The 21996-nt window shown below is 38.2% G+C and overlaps 2 protein-coding genes across 3 annotated transcripts in view; one reads left to right on the top strand and one right to left on the bottom strand.

Annotated features, from left to right (window-relative positions):
* Positions 1-917: 917 nt before the first annotated feature.
* On the bottom strand, positions 918-8906 carry rab23 (RAB23, member RAS oncogene family). 2 transcript variants are annotated; one of them, XM_020632803.3, is made up of 7 exons: positions 8512-8906; positions 4904-5111; positions 4121-4206; positions 3692-3848; positions 3490-3572; positions 3300-3392; positions 918-3206 (listed from the first exon to the last, which is right to left on the bottom strand). In XM_020632803.3, the coding sequence occupies exons 2-7, from the start codon at positions 5056-5058 to the stop codon at positions 3073-3075; spliced, it is 708 nt and encodes a 235-aa protein (XP_020488459.1). In that variant the 5' UTR covers positions 5059-5111; positions 8512-8906; the 3' UTR covers positions 918-3072. The 2 variants fall into 2 exon arrangements, with proteins under 2 accessions (XP_020488459.1, XP_020488458.1); XM_020632802.3 differs by lacking the exon at positions 8512-8906 and adding an exon at positions 7374-7956.
* A 2239-nt stretch (positions 8907-11145) lies between these two features.
* prim2 (DNA primase subunit 2) overlaps positions 11146-21996 on the top strand; it is a 28337-nt gene continuing 17486 nt past the window's right edge. The window contains exons 1-7 of the mRNA XM_020632799.3: positions 11146-11232; positions 11942-12088; positions 12216-12328; positions 13203-13297; positions 13417-13537; positions 14789-14884; positions 17149-17286. Of these exons, the coding sequence (XP_020488455.2) occupies positions 11947-12088; positions 12216-12328; positions 13203-13297; positions 13417-13537; positions 14789-14884; positions 17149-17286 (705 nt within the window). The 5' untranslated portion in view covers positions 11146-11232; positions 11942-11946. The remainder of the gene's footprint in view (positions 11233-11941; positions 12089-12215; positions 12329-13202; positions 13298-13416; positions 13538-14788; positions 14885-17148; positions 17287-21996) is intronic.

Below are 21996 nucleotides of genomic sequence, written 5' to 3' on the forward strand. Positions count from 1 at the left end.
TGTTCAGAACAGCAGTCTTTGAGTATGTCCAAGTTATCCTAATGCAGTTTAGAATATATAGAAAGCTGTTTTTATGTTGGTGTATGTTCAAACTACATTGTGGTATTTTAATAGGATTAAAATTATATTATACATAATCTGAGAGCCTAAATGAACACTTGTTTGCATCTAACTATCCAGTATTTACACACATTCAACATTCACTTCTTACAAATTAAAGATAACTTATAAATACATCATTATTCATTCAGTACACGTCATCACATCTCTCTGTTCACCATGTTTATTTTCTTTCTCTGACTGTCCTGTCTAATAAATTCCCCCAAAAACCATCTCATGGAAAAGGGAAGCAAAAGGGAGGTGTTTCTGTGACACACAGTGAGCTGTAAACATTGGTAAGTGTGATGATGAAGTGTTAACTCCTGTCTACTTGTAAGCATTTTCAGGCACTCCCAACCAAAACACGTGATGTGTCCTAGCGGGTGGAGCTCGAGTTCACTCCCACCTGCTGAGGAAGAGAGACTCTTTTGTACGACAGCGTTTCTGAGGTCAAAAAGGATCTTCCACACCAACGCAGGTTACTTATTCAACTTTTATGTGAGGCACTGGTCAAAGTTCCAGGCAGTACTATCCTTTTGCAAGAGTATGCACTTTTTTTTCCCCATCAGGATATTTTGGGGGCCTTTTGTCTTTATTTTGACAGGTCAGTAGATAAGAGTAGGAAACCAGGAAGAGAGAGGGAATGTCATGCAGGAAAGGTGGTGCGCCCCCCAGTATACTTTTTAAAGATGATATCTAGTCCATATTTGCTTCAACTTTCACTGTATGCAGAAAAGTGAAAGATTGAAAGAAGAGTTTGGGTTCAAAGATTGAGCAGGCAGAAGAGTTTTTTTGCACTTGAAATGACACGACGAATGCACAAGAAAAAAAAGAACGTTTTATTTATGTTTCATTTCCATCAACATTCCCCCTAAAACACAAGGTGGACACCTTTGTTGAACACCTCAAGTTGCGATACAAATGTTAACTGTTAAAACAGGAAATCCAACGATTGTTGTTTTTGTCACACTGAAAGCATTCATAAGTTTTGTCTATTTTTAAATGTTCATGAAATTGGTTGACGACGTCAGTTAGACATTAAGAAACATAGATTACACCACCTGAGTGACAGCACATAAGTAATGGTTAGTGTTGACGCGTGGTTCTTTAGGATTATATGCCATCTTGATGATAAAGTGCGCTTAAATCAATTCAGTCAAAAAAGGCAAAGTAAACACAGTGACAAAGAAAAGAAAGCTCGAGAAGTTATTTACAGATGTTCTGCAGGCAATTTCACACAAACAGCGATAGAAGGCATTGAATGCTTGATGGAGGTCAATGAGGAAGAATGTAAACATGGACAAGGCATTGTGGCATTGCAACCATGGTATGACATTCACTGATGTGTAAGAAGGTGCATGCATTACACATTATGAGACACTTTTCAGAACAGCACTGTTTACATACAACCAACCGAGAGTGCTCGACCTGTGACACCATTTTAGTATCAATGTACCTAAAAAACAGCTTTGAATCATTCATGTGCATGCTCACTCTCACTCCCAGATGTTTGAGTTCTCTTAATCCAAGTTAAACACCTTCAATTTAAAAAATGAAATGTTCTGACAGGATATATATAAGACTTCCACATCAACACATTTCTTTGTGCTTAGTTCAGAGTTGTCTGTCAGAGAAGTTTTTCTTTTAAATTAGACCAGGCAGTAACATACAGCCCACAGCTAGCTGATTTGAGGACTTAGCATTGGTTCAGGCACCATTCACTACATGAGTACCCTTGTGAAGTGAGAGCAGACTTCGTTTTCTTGCATATTCGCAGCACACACAAGTCAAATATTCTGCCTGGTCCACTTTTTGTACCTTCAGAGAGCACAGATTTACATTGTGCGCATGAGTTCATACCACAGAAACAGACACGGCTGAGTTTTGCCTTTTTAGTCTTCTTTTTTTTTTTTTTTTTTACTATTTGTACCTAAAAATTATGAAGTGTGCACACGTTTTGTATTTCCATTTTAAATAAAATGATTTGATACTAAAGGAGCCTCACAGAAGAATGTCTAGGGTTAGAAATGTTAGAAAATACAGTGCAATTTGAAAAATGTACAGACACAGTAATTAATCTGACTGAGCGGTCACTCCAAGAAAAGCACAGTGAAAGATTCAAATGTAAACATTTACAAACATAGTGCTATAACTGATGGTGAATTAAGATGCTTTAACTTAACGAGCAGGGAGCAAAAGTCAACTCATGTTTTGCATCACAAAGTCCTTAAAGTAATTGACATATATGTTAATGAGTTGATTGCAAGCAGACATTTAGAAGATTATCTAGTGTTATTGATATTTGGTTATACATAGGAGCACATTCTACTTATTTCATGTTACATCCATACCACTGCAGTATTCATATTTAGTTACAGCTCAGACGGAGCAGATTTGGCACTATGTCAACACTTGAGAGAAAATAATAATCACTCAACACTGTTGTGATTTGTACAAAAATACTTTTGCACAGAGAATATACTCTGGGTTCGATAGTGTACACAGCATAGTTTGAACCATATTCTTTTTAAAGTTTGAAAAAATATGGTACAAAATAATGTGAGTATCTTCTGAAAACCATGCAGACATGTTACACAGCGGAAATGTTCAAACAGAAATAGAGTAGTGTAAAAATATTTTTTTTTTGTGAGGTGTCATTTCATCCATTACAGAATATAAATGGGTGTTATACGCAGTTGTTGCTGTTACCTCAGGCTACCACAAGGAGGACTCAGGAGTGTACAAACATTGACATGCTTTTTTTGTGCTCAGATCGCGGTTAAAGCGAAGAAAATTCAACCAGCAATACTGGGAAATGGATTTGGATTACAGTTGAGTTTATTAAGGTAGCATTAGAGGAGTGTTTCCCAGTCTGTGCGGGCTTTGGTCAATCAATGTAGCCCCATGGACAGAGTACAACAAAGACCAAACTAGTCTCACAATCAGCATTCACTAAAATGAGTGGAGCTTCATTTAGACTAGACTGCAGCTTCCAAAAGGATTTTTACTCTTCTTGGTCCTTTGTTTGTTTGGTCGCAGAGTGATCACCTCTCTGCCGTTGCTGGAGCTCTGGTTGCAGACATTACTACTTGTTGTATTAAAAACACCTTAAGAAAACACAATTTGAGATGATGTCATCCTACAAGAAGATACAGCTTAAAATGTAACAGAAAAAGGGATGCACACACAGATTTCCTTACCTATTTTATTGCTTGTTGTATGGACTACCTCTGTCTCCTCTGCTGTTTGCTGTTTGAGTCTCTGGAGATACTTCTCAGCCAAGTATTTAAAAACTAAGCAGAGTGAACAGGAAGACGTGTTACAAGAGGATCACACAGAATGAGACTCTTTCATTTGCATTTACTAGTTGTCTACAATTAAGTAACCTACCTTCGTTGACATTAAGATCCTCTTTCACTGACGCTCGATAAAATCTCAGCTTCAGCCTTTTTGCCAAACCTTCTGCCTCCTCGCTGCAATGCAAAGAAAAAGTTAAACGGCTTTAATTACAATACAAAGGCAACACCTTTACTTCTATAAAATGAATTGCATATGCAGAGCTTGAGCTTTTAAAGAAGATATCATGACTTACTTTTTTATTACAGTTTCCTCAAGGAGGTCAATTTTGTTCTGCACTAGAACTGTAGGAATATCTCCCACCTCTGCCTCCACCTTCTCCCTCCAGCTGTCGATAGCCTGAAATGAATCCCTGTCTGTGGTAGAGAAAACTAGAACACACGCCTGGGCCCCTGGAATGCAAGACAACAGAACAACACTTCATGTTTTCGGCCTGATCAATCTTTAAAGTCTGATATAAACATGATGCAAAATAATCCTCCTCAAGGATGTACAAACATTCAGAACAAAACAGTCCAACTGGAGAATCACAGTTCATTTAATTTGACTGAAAACCGAGCTGACAGTAACCCACAAAATCTGTGACAAATTAGAAACTCAGCCCGAGCAGGCATGAAGGTCAGAGGGCAGCAGTGTTTCAGCTGTCACAGCGGTGGGGTCTTACCGCGGTAGTAGGCCTTGGTGATAGCGTCAAACTCCTCCTGCCCAGCAGTGTCCCACAGCATTAGTCGGATCTCTTCATCATTTACACTAAAAAAATAAGGTGGTAATAAAGGTAGTTATGACACTACTTTTGCAAAGTCAGTATAATAATATCCTTTCCAGCATATAAAACAAGTTCTTCTGTTGTATACATGTTTGTTTGGCAAACCTTTACTTTATATCTCACTTTTTCCAAGTACAGTAATCTATTTATACAGCCAATGTGTTTTACAGGGGTACAAGTGGCTTACCAAGTAAAACCTCAACCCTGAACTAAAGCTGAGCCAGTCTATCAGATAAAGGCCAGAAAGGTGTTCAAAAATCTGAAGAAGGAGCAGCATACTAGAAAGAAAATGTCTCTCTCTAGAACATGGTGGGCGAGGGGCAGGGGATGAGAGAATATCTGTTAATGGATTACCAACAGCGTTGACTATTTGGTGGATTAAATATACAAACAGACAGGATGTAATAAAACTCTCTCAAGGCTTTGCTGAGGAATAGCTTGCACAAGAAAGAGATAGATTTGAGGTAAAAGTTACTTTGCCCTTGAAACCCTAAATCAAATAACTTCATCTTCAGCTACTATGATCCTACCGATCCTATAGAACATTTCAATATCACGACAACTCAAAGTGATTCAAATAAGACATCAAAAACACCATGACAAAGGGAAAAAAGAGACATTGAAAGATAAATGACATAAAGTATTACAGGAACGATAACTACAGTGAAATATAGTTCTTACACTATCTGCCTTTCCAGAAAATCCACTCCAATGGTCTTTTTGTAGTCCTTAGTGAAGATGCCCTTGCAGTAGCGTTGGATCATACTGGACTTGCCAACAGCTCCATTGCCGACCACGACCACCTTGATGGCCACTTCCATGTCCTCCTCCAACATGATGGTGATGTCTGGCTGGCTTCCTCAGTTCCACTCTGTATGGGTATTTTCCACTTTGTGACAGGAACACATAAACCACAAAGTGTATAAGACATAAAAAATTTAATTTTTAAGACACACATTTAGATACTATGAGTGACAGTAAAACAGCAAAATTTTGCACAGTCCAAATATTATCTTGAGTTTTATTACATATGATTTACATCTGTTGCACAATGAATTTGTACTAGTGACATGTTTATCAAATGTTGATCAATTCTGTTCATTTTCAAGTGTGATATGTTGTGATTAGTCCAGTATGGTTTGCTATACTGCAGCTGGTTGAATTTAAGTTGAAACTTTCTCCCCTCTAAATTAAGTAGAGTTCAAATGCAAACAGTTTTTATGTCATCAATTTAGCTGAGTCTGTATTCAAATCCAATCTAATCGTCTCATGTTCCCGTTTTTTGTTTTACATCAGATCGAATGTTGTGAAATCATACTGGTTTTAGCATCACACTAAAAGAACTTCATAGTGGAATGACTGCACTCTTGTTAAGAGCTTTACATAAACAGTGAATCCTTTTGAACTCTTGTGTGCTCCCATTAAATTAACTGTTGTAAATTTTACAAGGGAGATGTTTGGAGCGACAGTGCGATGTGTTTATTCTTCCATTAGCACTGCAAGCAGCAGACTCCACATGGCAACCGGGTCTTCCACATTTACATGTGTGTAGCTGCTGGAGTGCTTGACAACATATTGAGGGAAAGCTGTTCGCAGTGAACACTGACACCCTAGTGAGTGGCTGTGGTGTCCAACAGCCCGTCTACTACTACTGAGTCACAATACGTATGTAGTAGAAATTATTCATCAACTAAAAAGGGACCTGCATGACGCAGGAGCTGTTAAAGCATGACGGCAAAACATGGTTGAAAATAAACAGCCTTCTCTTTTTTTTACTCTCTTGAAACATTTCGTTTTTAATAATTGCATTATGTAAAACATTTGCAGTCATTGAAAGTGAACTAACTCATGTTTAGTGAAGACCCAAGACCTCTTTCTTCCTTCTACATGCGTTTAGTCATCTAATCTCTGTGTAATAACTAAGTGTGGTCAAATATGTTTGAGGATTTGAAGAAACTGAGTGAAATAGGAATGTTATGAAGGTTGCTATGTCCTATAACACAACACATAATTCATATTTGGAGAAGAGAGGAACATAGTTATTAAAGAGACAAAAATTACTAATATTACATTTCAAATATTGCTGACATTCATTGGCCAATTAATCAGGAATGATTTTCTATGACCCTGACGAAGGCCACAAGCCGAAATGTGTGGGTCTAAGCTGTTAATAAAGTTTATCTTCATACTACAAGTGTTGCTGGAGCATTTTGACCTCTTCAAGCTTTTCACACTTCATGCACCTTGTTAGTTGAAGTTGTGCCAGAAAATCCCACTCTATTTTCTATCAGTGTAATATGTCTTTTATCTTCAAAAATAGCATATTTCTCCAACATTCATTTAAAAAATACTTGAAAACGTAAGCCCATCAGGGCAGACACCAATGTTTAAAATAATAATTTAGCCAATTGTCATTTCATGTCTGTTTTTCAAATGAGCAACGGGTTTGGTGTATTTAATTTGCTGTTAGTAGTCCCTCCTTTGAAATGCAACTGAAACATGTCTGACAAACAGCATGTCACTGATCATTCCCAGAGATGGTGTATGACTCCTAAACTGTTGACTTTTTTTTTTCTTTCCATTTTTGACCATGGAAACAAGTCGGAGTTTGTCCCACAGGTGACTTCTTCTCCCCAAGAATTATTAATCAACTCAACAGTTAGGTATACTAGCTCCTCATCAACATACACTAATCACACTCACAGTCATGCCCTTTGCCAACAAATTCATATATTTTCAGATTTTAGTTGGAACAATTATCTACAAAAAAGTAAAGAACAGCAACTTTAGCATGTGACAACAAACTGAAAAAAATAACAGCCTTCACAGAAGAAGTAATTAAAAGTACTGCAACATAAAACTTACAACTTTTCTAGACACAACACTCATTGCTCCAAGTCTAAACATATTTTTTTAAACTAGACTCTCTGAACATGAACAACTCCGTTTAAAAATCTCAAATTTATACTTCCAGTCCTGTAATAGTTTCATTGACCAGTGTGGGCTTGTTTTGTACATTTCTTATCAAGTCCTGGGTGTCAAATTGCCACTCTTAATTCTTTTTCAATATCCAACTTTGATCTGTATTTTGTCCTGGTTGGGGAAAATGCAGAAAATCTCACAGATAGGATGTGGCTCTCTCATTACCCACCTTTGTACAGGTGAAGCCGAGAATGAGAAATGACTCGTCGTACTTTCTTGTCTTTGGTTTAGTTGTGGCGTCCGGTGTAGATTTTCTGCCAGTCTTTCGTTTACCTGGAAGTTTTCTCACAAAATGTGCAAGCTTTGTTCGCAGTGTTGTCGCCAATTTCACGCGTGTTGTGGTTTGTGTGTGTGTGGTTGGTTGTGTGGACGTTTTCTGCTGCAAACGTCCCCTGCGCACCTGAGCATAGTTGGTAATTACAGCCACAGGTGGGTAGAGAGGGGTGACACAGGTGAATGGGGATAGGGAATTAGTGGAAGCCACACAGTTGTTCAACCTTAAGTGTGTGAAGATGTTGTCCGGCGCGTTTAGACTTTATCTATGTTTATGACCTATCTCGTCTGATGCAGAATAGGCCTATACACCCGTGTTTTTGTTGGTGTTTTTAAGATTGTTGATAGATAAATGAATACTGCAAACAAAATTAACGGGGGACATTCACTTTTTTACCCACCATGAGTTGGAAATGACTTAAAATTCCCTCCAGTGGCACTTTCTGTTGTTAGATTGGCACTACAGGCAGTACAAAGCGGTGTGCATTGTTTTTATTATAGGCTTGCCGAGCCACCCCTGTCATAACCTTACCTTGCCCCCCCCCCAACCCAACCCCCCATCTTTAGAAATGACTGGCATAACCTGATTTATAAAAACAGCGTTAATCCTATAGGCATTAATGCGCACATTTGTTTTTAATATGTGAAAGATAACACTTTAAACCTCCCTCAAAGACAATAAGTTGATTTAACAGACTCAGTTACTTTTTTTCCAAGGCCTCAGGGTGGGGCCCCTTCAAGTACACATTTTAGGGCACGGAATATTAAGATACTTGTCATGATATGATGATATGATAGTTGTTAGCGTTGCTATAATATCCTAAGTTTGTTAGAAGATTAGTTGCATTATTAACTTCCTGAAATCACCTTTTTTTTTTTTTTTTTTTCCTTTAGTTTTTTAACCCGAGTCAGAATGTGACCTGTTGAACAGCTGGAAGCTTCAGGTAACAAACCAGCTGCTGGAGTCCGTTTAAAGCTGCCTGACAAACAGGGCAGTGAGGGAGGATGAAAGGACGGAGTGGGTAATGTCTTACCTGTTATATAACGTTTCAGCTCATCCAGTGTCCGCCAACATTAGAAAGGCTAACCGGCCAGCTAACGAACAATCGCATCCCGGTGTCTCCGACCTCCCTCTGCTCGTCTCCGCAGAGAGGAAACGCTCTGATGTTAACGTCACTTAGCTAAAGGCTAGCCACTTTCCGCGGAGAAAATAAACCTCCTTGCGCCGCCGCCCGTGAATGATAAACAGCGAATTAATGCTCAACACTAATGTTCCCCCTTTCCAAACGGCAGGTTCAGTTTAAATACGGTCGACAACTGAGCAAACTTGTGATATCTACGGAATAAAAACGCGTCGCTATCTAGACGCGACGCTCCGAACCAGCTAACTACGTTGCGCATGAGAGTAGCAGCTCGCCAATACTTGTTGCTAGGCAGCAGAGTGCAGAATGCGACGTCTTCTTCTTATGGCGGGCGGTACTCCGCTTTTAGGCGCATTACCGCCACCTAGTGTGTTAAAGTGTTGGTGGTGGATTTTTAATTACAATTTTAGTGGATGATTTAGTGTTTATTGTTTATATTATTTCGTATCATGACTACTTTATGTCTATCTTACTTTATAAACACATTTTTTTAAATTCATATCTTCAAACTTTATTTTAAACTGGTTTATTGCATTTCTATTGTTGTACATGTATTTTATATAGTGTTATGGGGTTTTATGTAACTGAATGTTGTACATTTTAACCTGTGTTTTTAATCAAAGGCCCAACTGGGGACACGAGTTGGAAATTAGCAATAGCTATATACTCTTTATGCAGCACATCAGTTTCATGCTTTGTATTGAAATTATGTTAAATGGCGTTGTCCCTATTAAATAAATACATTCAAACTAAAAACATATTGGTATAAATGTTCCAAGTTAAGGCCTTCAATTCATAAGGCTTGGAACACTTAAAATACACCAATGTGTATCGGCTTGCGCCTTCTTCAGGGTGTAGTAGCCCTCTATATGTTGTGCCTGGATTTAGGTCATTTATGCCAATGTTTTGGGGTCTTAAATTTTCCTCAATTTTTTTTCAAGTATTCCCTTCCATGAGCAAAGGTGGTCTGAGGGATAGCAGAAGCGCTCCTATTGTCTTCATAACATTATAATATTGTGTTTTACTAACATTTGATATATTTCTTGTTTGCATTTATTCGTATTATCTTATTGCTTTTATTTCTTGTCTCTGATTTTTTTATCATATATCTTTTTTTATTGTAATATTTTGAAAATTCTTATTGGTGTGCATTAGTCTCTAAATTGTTTTTACAAACTACCTTTTGTCAATAACTTTTCCGCTCCTTGTATAACACTTTGAACTGCAGCTGAATTTGTCTGAGAGGTGCTTTATAAATAAAATTTTGATTGATTGATTTATTGATTTAAAAAAAAAAGAACTGACTGAATTCTGTTGATTAACCATGTTTATCTTAAATAGCAAATTAAGCTCTCCAAATATCAAGTATATTATTTAAGCAAGTTCCTCCTCTCAAAACTTCCTAACAGGGCATGTTTGAGTATTTCTGACATTGTAAGTTAACATGGTGGTGTTACTGATTCGTCTTGCAGTGATTATGTAAACGTATGTGTACCACTTCAGACACTAGATGGCAGCAGAGCAGTGGCAATCACATGCTTATCTTGATGACGAACATAAACGACATAATATGATATTAGAAAATCATGAGGACTTCACAGTATGATGTAAAGCGTGTTAAAGTTTGTGTGTGTTTTTTAAATATAAATTAAATACAAGATATTACATCCACACAAAGACATGACGTGAAAAAGACAACACGTGTAGCTTCAAATTTCCAATATACATCACCTGTTTACAGACATGCATCAGCAAGTTAGTGCAAATTATTAAATCAAACTGAAGTTCACAGGAAACAGTGCAAGGAAGTGTTGTTATCATAGACTGTAAATGGTTGTTATAAGCACAAAAGAAGAGGGGGAAGAAAGAAAACACAGAAAAAAAAAAACCTATGGATTTTTTGTATGTTTACTTTATTTTACTGAATTTAAACGTTTTTTTCCCACATTCTTCTAATAATTAGAAATATAACACGTCACAGCTGGTTAAAGAGTAACTAGAGACGTTTAAACACTTGAAATACATTTGATAAAATCCTTATCACAGTCTGAATCAATATTGGATACTGAATCAATACTGAATACTGAATAATAATACTAATAGTAATAATAATAATAAAAATAATAATAATAACAATAATAATAATAATAATAATAATAATACTAATACTAATAATTATAATAATAATACTGAATCTATTTTTCTTCCCAGAAATATATTCCAGAAGGTTGGAGGGTTTTTTAATTTCATTAAAATGTGATTTTCGAATGAGGACAATGCTTCTCAAACTGTTTGAATTTCACAAATAGTATTTTACCATAATTTTAGTCCACAAGCCTTTTATTCCACAACAACCCCAAAGTGGTTAAAAAAAATAAAATAACTTTTGTTGGATTAAAAATATGAAGTTATTTGACTTCTCATTGGCGGAGGCAGACACGGCGGGCCGTGCGGAATCACCAAACGAACGCTCCCACGTTACGTTACCAGGACAACAGGCCATCTCTTCCGGGTTAGTCAAAAAAAACGTCATCGTTTTACCCGCGTTCGTTGAACAGCCCACTTTGTTTGGCGGGATTGAGCTGAGGAGATCCTGCTATTATCACCGAATCGGTACGTAATCACAAAAACTATTCATACAATGTTACATTTGCTCGTAGTTGGTGTAATAATTGTTGACCTGTTTATTTCAGACTGTTTTTCTGAATGTATTTGATTGTAAGTTAGCCAGCATGTCCGACCTGGTAGAAGTTTCTCACGCATATTTTGATTATGTCTGTTTATGTCTTTCTGCTTATGTTTATAAGATCTACTATTAACTGTTAGGGTTATAAACTGTGTTGTTACCGTAACCAAAACGGCTTATGTGTTGACTAAATGAAATATCACTCTGATGTGTATTGCTGTTTTTATAAATGTAGTGTTAGTTGTCTTTGTAATGGTGACACTGTGTGAAGGGCCTTTCCCTGCTTAGTTATTAATAAAATACTTTGTCTAAAACCCATTTAATCATATTCCACTTTCACGGATGTTGTTTTACTTCTACTTCACTTTCTCCACAACATCTGGAGTTTGTTAGTTTGTGTTATGAAACACATGTTTAATGGACTGCTGCACTGTGACGCCCTTTATTTAAAAAGTCAGCCTAAATCAGTATTGGATCAGTATGTCATATCTATAGCTACACCAGAGACACATGTTCACAGTTAGTAAAAATATGTGTAAATAGGTAGTTATACATATTATTCTACTGTCTGGTTCGCCTTTTTCTTTTTTTGTACCATTCTGAAATACACGTTGCTTGTTTTCCCCTTCCCACCAGAAATCATGGAGTTTTCTGGAAGAAGGAGGAAGATCATTGCCAACTCTCAGGCAGAGTACGAACACGTTCTGCAGTTCTATGGGCAGCCTCCTCTGGAAAACATCTCCCTCACTGAGTTTGAGACGTTTGCTGTGGAGAGATTGAAGTGTAAGACCTTTTTAGTATTTAGTAGTCAAATACATCTTACAGATAAAGTTTACTGTTTTTGACTAATCTGTTTTAGTGTTTTAAGAAAGGACATAACATTTTCAATCTGCTTTTGGTTCCTCTGCAGTGTTGAAGACCGTCGAGAATTTGGGAGTGAGCTACGTGAAACTCTCTGAACAGTATTCGTATAAACTGGAGAAAGAGTTAAAAAACCTGAACTTTCCTTACAGACCAGAGGCTGTGAGTGTGTTTAGCTTACCTTTCATCAAAACAGTTTTACACCTTAGCAGTACTGACCTTTTTTTTTGGCTGTAATAAACCTGTTATCACCAGGAATCTATCATTTAGTGATAGTGCAGTGTGCAGACAACCAAAACAGAAGTTGATGAACAACATGGCAACATCTACTGCTTCGGTCGTCTATGAAAGTTTCAAAACACAACCGAAGTGACCACATAGTGACAAGAAGAGGGCGTAGAGTGGACAGCTTTCTTGCCAATATAAGGATACGTTACTGTAGCCCAAAGGCAAAGATAGCATGCAGGTATCTTTAAAACACCTGTGGTAAGAAGTCTGCAAAGTATTATTTTTCTTACATACATTCAGTCACAACACTCCATTAGAAATCTGGCTTTGTGTTTGGTAGGTATACTAAAGTTGTCACATTTTCAACACTTCTCAATACCTTGTGTTTTGAAGGATAAACACTGTTACTTTAATGATCGATGCTCAATAGTACCGTAGCTTTTAGAGAAACACAGATATTCAGTCATATTCATAACCCATACCTGCTGTTGGAGTAAAAGAGAGAACCACTGTGGTCTGTAAAAAGTACCGGTGTTTCTCAAGTCCTTTTGGAATCTCAAAGTTGCAAAAGTTCAGTTTTTGCCTCTTACAAACAGAGAGCAGAGCTAATGACACTGTCTAAGGAATTTGATCGCAATTTTGGGGAATTAAATCAAGCTATTCGGTGCCTAGGACTTTTATTTTTGTTGCTACGGTTTCTAAATGGGTATCAATATTGTTTGAGTTTTTTAAAAGTATCTTATTAAAGTTTACAATGCTGGTATGGTGACAGCCCTCATGTATGCTGTACCTGTTTTAACTCATTAAGGATGACAAAAAACCTGTGAATGGAACGAGTGAGATCGAGAAACGAAGAAAGGACCATATCTCCCATTTCATTCTCAGACTTGCCTACTCCCAAACGTAAGTCTGCGTTTGCTGAATATCATTTTTGATTCTTGGTCAATTGAAACATCATGAAAACACTTTAATGGTAATGGCTGGATCAATTGAATAACAATATTCATTGTTGTATCCTATAGGGAGGACCTGAGACGTTGGTTTATACAACAGGAAGTTGATCTTTTCCGCTACCGCTTTAACGACCTGGGTTCATCACTCAAGGTGGAATTTCTTAAGCGAAATAATCTGCAATATGACAAGGTAAATATTTGTCTCATTTTTTGGGGAGAGCATACTTTATACAGGCGAATACAGCTACTTAAAATACATGTTCCTGCAAAAATGGATTTATTTTCTTTTATGTTATCCGTGGCTTAGTGACACTTTTGTCCTTCATTTTTCTATCATTTTGTAAAGTAAATGTCTCCTCTGGCTCTGTGGGGTTCCAGTATTTGTAGAATGATACATGTTATGTTCCCCGAGATGGCAAGGGGATGAGGGGAGTAACAATAACAATTGAAAACCGGGAATTTTAATGAGTTACAAATGATAGCAAATACACAAATTAACTGAATACAATCTTCTATCAAAAAAAAAAAACAACTGAAAAGAAGCCGATCAATTGCATACAAAGTCCAAATGTCTTAAACATGTTTAAAAAGAGCTTTACAGACTTTTTGACACGTGACCCACTAAAAATGGCTCTGTGACCCACTTCTGGGTCCCAACCCACCAGTTGAGAACCACTGCTATAGACTATATGGGGCATGCTGCATAACCGCCAGGCTATATGTACTCCCAACACTGCAGCATTTATATGACAAGTTAGAACAGTGTCTGAATGGAGATTCGTACTGAGCCTGTGCATACTTTAAGGTGTATTTGTGCTGATATATATTATATTTAAACTGTCCAATAAGAGGCCTTCTTTTTTTTAAAGATAGCCGTGCAGCTGAAAAATGAAAACTGCTTCATGTCCAGGTGTGCTGCTCTGTGTGCTCCCTCCTGCCTTAACAGAGGAGGGGTGTTCCCATTCACAACATACTGATGGTGTTCAGTTGAGCTCCACTAGATGGAGCTGTTTGATCGCTGTAAAAGGACTACTCGAGTGTTTCCTGAAGTATAGATTTTACGTCTAAGATTGATTTGTGATCAAACAATATTCCAGATGTGTATTCATAATTATGTTTTTAAAGAGTTATGGCTTTCCTTATCTAAAGTAAAAACATGATAAAAGTTGTGTTTTCACTTTCTTTCTTTTGAAGTGATTTCTGTAAGAAAACCACTTGACAGGTTTTCACAACATGAAGCTGAAGAAAAATGATTTTGGAAAAAAAACTGTTTATAATTCATCATCACATAACGTGTCAGGCAAAGCTGAGCGACAGCGCACTCATCTGATAAATAATGTTTGCTTTCCACGATCCTCAACCTTCAGTGTATTAACTCTGACACAGTTCTGCCTCCACAGCTCTGTACTGAAACTCATCATCCTCATCAATAACTTTTCAGATTACTGTCGAGGAGAAGGAGACTCTGAGGGAAAAACTTGTCAACTCCAGTTACGCCGTCAGTGGAGTCACGCTGGAGAGTCAGGACTTCTACAAAGTGAGTTCCTCCGTTCTCTCCCTCTGTTCTGTCCGTTAAGAACGTGAAATGCGTATGCCTCCATAAAACAGATTTTATTATGCAGTATTATTCTACAGTGGATACAATTTGCGAGTCATCTGGGCATGGTGCCATCAACTTCATGTTTTATTGAGAAAGTCATAACTTCTCTATATATTGGAATATGTATCTTCTCAACAGACGAGCAGAATAATCCTCCTCACCATCTTCAGACTTTTTCTTTATATCATTACAAGAAGCTTCATTCACCGCCATAAGGCCACGTGTCCACCTGGCGTTTTTTCCGAGCAGAAAAGTGCTGGCTGGTCACTCATGAAGCGTTTGTGGGCTGAGAAGAAAAGAGCTGCTGACCGTCATGTCTCTGAGTCATGACTGTCGACAACGTCTGCTGTATGTCCGACTTTGCTCCGTTACTTTTTACTGCATGTTTTATATTTGAGATCATTTTTTACCCCAGCAGACATTCAGCAAAGAGGCACAGACACAGGAGGCAAAAATACAGGGAATATCAAACATATTGAAAAGAGCGCCTTTCTGAAAAGTTGAACGATTTTTAAGTCAAGTGCTTGGAGATGCTGCACAAAAAAGGCGGAGCGCTCAGGAAATAAAAGTGCGGAGCCTTTTCTCTTGACGGCTGCTTGCTGCTGCAAACGCTCTCTCCTTGAAATCAACTGAATAAAGACGCTGGTGCTCAGAAGAAAATCATGGTGGACACAGGGCTTAAGTTTGCGACACAGTTATTATTTATTGTTGCTTGACAAAGAAATATTCTGAATTTTGGAACAACAGAAAAAAACCTTAGCAGACGTTCTGCTAAACGGGCAGCATTTCAAAATGATAAAAATGTGCTTAAAGGCTAAATGCGATTTTTCACACTTAAATATAATATAAATCAAGTATATCCTCTGAAAATAACTCTGTGAGTCATGACTGTCTACAATGGGTGTAACACCCGAGTCCCACTGTCTGTGATGTTTTCAGAGTTTTCAGAGTCCTATCTTCACTTTGTTTACATCGCCGGGACGGCAGCTGACTCCTCCCCTCACGTATAAAAGTTGTTTAATTGAGGGACTAGAGAAAAGAAGAATAACATACTGTACTCACTGCTTAACTGTGTTTCTAGATCACGCTCATTTCAGGTAAATTTACATGCAGTGTGAAGATACCAGCATAATAAAGATCGCTAGCATTAGCATGCTAACACAACAATGCAGCACGAGTTGTTTTGGTTTCATGCTGGTGCTCAAGGGCGACATCTGCTGGATCAAAAAAAAAATCGCATATAAAGCCTTTAAATGACATCGGTCCTGTATTGCGATGACTTGTTGATCTAACCGATGGCGAGAGGTGTCATTAGATATTGATCTAATAGCTGACATCACACACACCTTGCAGCTCTCTAAAGTGATTTAAAACTTTAAAACATGGGCAGAATTGAAAGAAAAGTGTCAATTTGTAAATTTGAATTGAAGTAACTTCAGCCATCGCTCCCCATTGTCGAAACTTAGTTGTCAGTGTCTCTGAAACTGTGGGATCATAACCTGAGCTACAGCACCAGCAGGCCAGTGAGCTGCCTAGTCTGTCTGAATCATTGACTATATTGAAGTAAATTGCTGATTTGTCTGCTCAACTCTACTACCTTCAGGGCCTATGTTTGGTCAGACAGAGGCAGCCTTTCTTATTGTATTAAATAAATGTTCAAATACGTGTCCCTGAGGTGGTTTAAATCTACTTATTGGCCAATTGATGCTCTCAGAAATATAGACTCTCCACTCTGCATCTCAGAATCCTTCCTTACATTTAAATAAATGTATGACATCATTTCGGTTGAATTAGTAAATGCACACAGAGAGGAGAAAGTGTGGAAAAAAAAAAAAGAAGAGAGAGAATGAAAGGAGAGCCTGAAAAATAATTGGCTGATTGTCAGATCACTGCTGTGGCCTTTCACAGTCGAGTGAATTTATGTCGACAGTCTGTTAACACAAGGAAAGAGGAAAAATGCCATGGACTGTAACAAGATGTGAAATTTACATTTTAAACTTTCCTCCTGACATTGTTCTTTCAGCGAATCCAAAAATCACACCAACTTTATCGAACATCACCTGAATAAGTCAAACTTCTTGTTTTCATTTTAGGAGGTAGACATGATGAAGGCCCATGGGATGGTGACCGTGCATGCAGATAGAATGTAAACTTCAAGGGAATGTGTTTTGGTCCTCACCTAATTGTGTTTAATTTCTAAGGTTCCTTTCCAAGATGCCCTGGATCTCGTGCGAATGAGGAAAGTGTACCTCAAAGCTGGCTACGTGTACATCCCTCAACAGGACATCGTCGCCATCGTCCTCAACGATTTCCGCACTCGACTATCCAAAGCTCTCGCTGTAAGTGTTTGCAACTCTTCACTGTTGAACTTAAGGGTGGAAAAATAGTGAATTCTGGCATTCAGCTTAAATATATATATAGCATTGCTGTGCTTGCAGTCAATATAATGTTGACTGCAACATTACTACTATTAACACTGCATTCACTCCAAGCACTTCACTGCTGTTGTTTGTCATTGAAAGAAATCTTAATTTACTCAAACTGGTTGATTTTGTTGTTGAACAGATAATTGGTTTTGGTAGATTGCACTGACTGACGTACTCTTAAAGTAAATGTTACCACGATTAAGGCAGCTTTAGAGGCTGAAACAGATACTTGTATAAGTGTTCTAAAAACTCTTGTTCTGTAACATAGCATAAAGATCAAAAACAACCGTAAAGCTTGTGCATTAAGGAAGCTTAACTGCTTATTTTCGTATACACTTAGGGTGGAACTAAATATTGATACAGCAATATATAGTTTACTCGTCTTGTGTGATACAATTATTTGTGATATTTGGTGCCAGATATCAATATACAACGCTCTAAAATGAATTTCCCTGCCAATCTGACTGACCGCGTCAATACGTCATGACTCCACACGGCGGCGCTTGTGACATGAATGAAGGAAACATGAACAGAAGTTAATTGGCCAGAAGAGAGTTTAACTGTGGAACAAAAAAGATGAAGACGACAGTGGGATAATGTATGGCAGGGGTGAAAAGATGTAGGGATGTTCCTATAGGCGACTCATTTCCTTTACATTTTTTTCATTTAAGTTCAGACTGACTAGTCTAAAAGTAAGAAAACACTTGGAAACAGTCAAAATTGAGCACAATTTATTTAAGTGCTAGCACAACCAGCTTGTATCCTCCTTGCAGGTTAATGTCAACATGCCTGTGTTGAATAATGAAAAACTGAACTGTTCCTACTAGATGTCGTCTGTTTACTGTAGTTGTTTACATCCAGGTAGTAGAGCTGGGAGAGACGGCCTATTAACTGGAGCTACAGCCCCAACTAGTGGCAGGTGACTGTGTTGCAGTTTGAGCGCAACATTTGAGTGGCATCATTGGCCTAAATATTTCCAATTCGTTTCACAGAGTTGGGATTCTGGTGCCGACTAGTGAGCGTGATGACAGTAAACCATTTTGTCGACTAAGAGCCAGAAGGTTAAAGGTTTGCGTGTGTTAAAACGTGTGCAAACTTGATACCACCAGCAAAAAAAGTGTTATCTGATCTACTAACGCGGCGCGCAGTGAGGATTGCGTCTTTCATTTGAGCAAAACAACACACATTGACCATTTAGTATGTTTGCCTTGATGAATATGCAATATGGGGCGTTTCTGCCCTAACGTGCAAAATACTGGGAGGAGAAAATACAAAGAAGTTAAGTTAGCACACGCATTGCAATTTACCAAACCTGGAAAAAATTGCGGTGATTGTAACGGTGTCTGTATTTAAAATAATTGAAAAGAACATGCTAACCCAGGAGACCAGTGTTACGCACAACAGGCTGCTGTTATTGAAGTTAGGAGGAGACATAGGCACAATCAAAAAGGATCACGTTATTCCCCACGTTAATATGTTTGGAATGACAGCAGGAAACACCATGATTAAACTAATATGGTTGCCTATTTATAGCCAACAAAACATTCACAGCCTGTGCATTCTAAAGAATTTCAACATTGACATTTATTTCTTCCTATTTCCTTAATTTTGCCAACATTACATTTTAAACTGGGGATTTCCTTTTTCTCACGCTACACGTCTCCCCTCTAGCTCGTGCCCTCTGGTACGCTCCTTGTGCCTGCGTCGCCTCCCTTTAAAGCCTGCTGCTGCAACGCTTGGATGGGGGGACCTCACCTCTGCTTGTACCCCCATCTTCGATACCTCTTGCCAGAGCATTTATGTCCGATCAGACACAGCACTGACCAGCTGTCTGGTGCGCAACAATGTGCAGCTCGCACCTCCTGCGCAATGTATGACAATTCATCTTCAGAAGATGGAGGGAAGAAAAGAGAGGCCCTGATTAATGCCGAGGTTTTCTTGTAAGCCACATTTTATTTTTGTAATATTCAGTTTTATCTGCTATAACTCGAAAATACTGTTAGTTTATTTGTCTCTTCCACTGATACCTATTTTGCGCTTGCAGTCATCCTGCGTTCCGTCCAAACTCTCCATGACTTAAACCAATAGAACACGCAAAAACCTAACTTAAATAATACCGCCTCCACAAGGTTTGCACCTGGTGTCATTCACGCAAATATTCTTAGTTGATCACCGGCAAAACGGCCACCAACCAAACGTACAATTTGTTGAAACGAACGCGCAATTTAGTACTCTTTAATTGGGATCTTAGTAAATCCGGCCCTAAGTGTGCAAAAACCTCTAACAATGTGAAGATTTTCAGTACAACAACTTTTTCTTAAAAAATGACCATTTCTGACTTGCCCATTATTTTACACAACTTTTTTTTTCTGTTACATCCTCTCCCTGTACTTGTGCATTATGCAAATACATTCCCCTAGCACTGTACGCCTGGTTCCACAAGCAAGATTATTAAAGTCCCAACTGTGGCTGTACCCTTTAGTGCCCCGAGGGAACCTTGAGAAATCTCAGGGTTCAAATGAGGGGAGTAAGTATGCATACATGACATAAAATGTCTGGAGGGAATTCTGGGGACAGCTAGTATGAAAGTGCATATTTTCCCTTCGGGCATGATGGTTTTTTAAAAGCAGCGGAAGGGGTCTGTGATGGCGCTGTAGCGGCGTGCTCATGCATTGCACTGAATGCCCCGAGGGAGCTGGAACATGATGTTTTGGGGATCCAGAGGCAATTTTTATAATGCATGTGAGGAGACAACTGAGCTACAGTTTCAACAGGGTGAAGGTTTCTCACAAAGAAAAAGGCATCGGCTTGCTCAGCAGTATTTTGCAGTTGCACTCAATAGATAATGAGTTGACTTGTTCTATTATGGATTGTAAGAAATCTACAAACAAGGTGACTTACAGATGCACAGGAAATGATGACAGCTTCAAGATAAGCACATCATCATCACTGTCCTGACTAAGCCTATCTAATCTGGTTTTATGTAGATTTTGATGTCCTCAGCCTGCAGAATGTGTGAGTTCTTTACCTGTTGTAATCTTTGAAGAATTACGATTTGCATTGAGGTAGAGAGAAGTGGAAATAGTAGCAAAGAGGAGATTAGCATACGAAAACCTGAGCCATATCAGAACAAGCACAAATGTGCAGAATATCAGAAAAGACATTAACTTATGATTGAGTCAGTGAGTCCTGATCCCTGTTCTCATCAACATCAGGGTAGTAAATATTCATACAGTGAGGATAAATGCATTCACAAAACGTCTTTGTAATTCAACAGTGTGATGGAGAATTCTGCAATCAATATGAGGGGTCAGTTATCGTATAAGTGAGTTCAACTTCAACTCTCTTGGGTGTTGTTCAGACATGACTATACAACAGTTGGTTCTTACCAAGCAATCTGATTGGACAGGAGGCACTGCATAAGTGCTGATGTAAAGTACAACATCACTCCGCCTAAGCCAGGTGTTCTGAGTATAGTTAGATTAAATTGAAGCAGACATTGTTTGTCTTGATTTTATGTAACCAGGAAAAGGAAAAGACAAGGTGTCTAGTTTCAATAAGAATACCAGTAATAAAACAGTTTATGTTATTGTTGAACCAGATACTGTCTTGTTGGTTCTTTGTATTTCATTGTGTGGTCGTTATGAATCGGCCTGTTTCTTGGTATTGACCGTGTTCATGATGTAGAGTTGGCTCCGCTTAGCCTGTGACCTTTAACAATATCCAGTTGACAAATGGAAGCACTCAGGATGCATACTGAGTAACATGAGCATCAAACCTTGACCTGCTGCTCTTATTATGTGTTTCTTTATCTTAGAAACAACAAAAGTGTGTGTGTGTAAAAAAAGTGAAGAACCCCCTTCACTGTATTGTCCATTCATGATCGCAGCCTGGTTTCTGCTGTGTGCTGTCCCCACCAACAATCCTGAGGAACCCAGAGCTCACCAGCTCCTAGGAAAATATTTGGTTAGTAACTAAGATTTAAGAGTTAATCGCTTTCTTACTGTTGAAAAAATAAATACATGTTGATCTTAATCTTGAACACATGTCCTCCATCATGGCAACAGACACGAGCATCTTTTCCAAATTCAAATAAAAAATTGATAAAAACAGATAAACTAATAGAGACAGCAACCTTGTCCAGTTCTGCCATTTTTCCCATTTCCTGGTAATTATCCGGACCACTAACTGCTGGAATGGAATAATACTCCCAAACTATCATTCTTGTAACAGTGCCATTGTGACTGTTTGTGTTGTTACTCTAATGGTTATTCTCCTCCGGTGGGGACAACAAGGAAGCGTTGCAGAAAATGTGTCATTAAAAAGGCATGAAATTGAAAGCTGCTACACCGTATGACTCCAGATATTGGTTTGCTGTTCATTTGAACAGAAATAACAAGTATAGCACATTAAGCAGTTTTTTGTGTAGGGGTAAAGCAGACCTTGAAGTGGTGTACTTGTCCCTGATTGGATTCATTTGTTGGGGATGGACGTCCATTCGTCTTTTCTTAAAGCTCCTGTGAGGAGGTTTTTTTATGTTTATGAAACAGACATAGATTAATACTAATGCTGAATTAGGGCAACAAAAGTAAACAAGAGCACCAGCAACAAGATGGATTATTT

The sequence above is a fragment of the Labrus bergylta genome, chromosome 10, assembly GCF_963930695.1.
Source record: "Labrus bergylta chromosome 10, fLabBer1.1, whole genome shotgun sequence".
In the NCBI taxonomy this organism is placed as follows: Eukaryota; Metazoa; Chordata; class Actinopteri; order Labriformes; family Labridae; genus Labrus; species Labrus bergylta.

Coding starts and splice junctions, on each gene's coding strand:
- rab23 (XM_020632803.3), bottom strand. CDS start 5,058: ATGTTGGAGGAGGACATGGAAGTGGCCATCAAGGTGGTCGTGGTCGGC. Junction 3,849..4,120: donor CACCAAGGCCTACTACCGCG/GTAAGACCCCAC, acceptor CTTGCATTCCAG/GGGCCCAGGCGTGTGTTCTA. Junction 3,393..3,489: donor GGATCTTAATGTCAACGAAG/GTAGGTTACTTA, acceptor CACTCTGCTTAG/TTTTTAAATACTTGGCTGAG.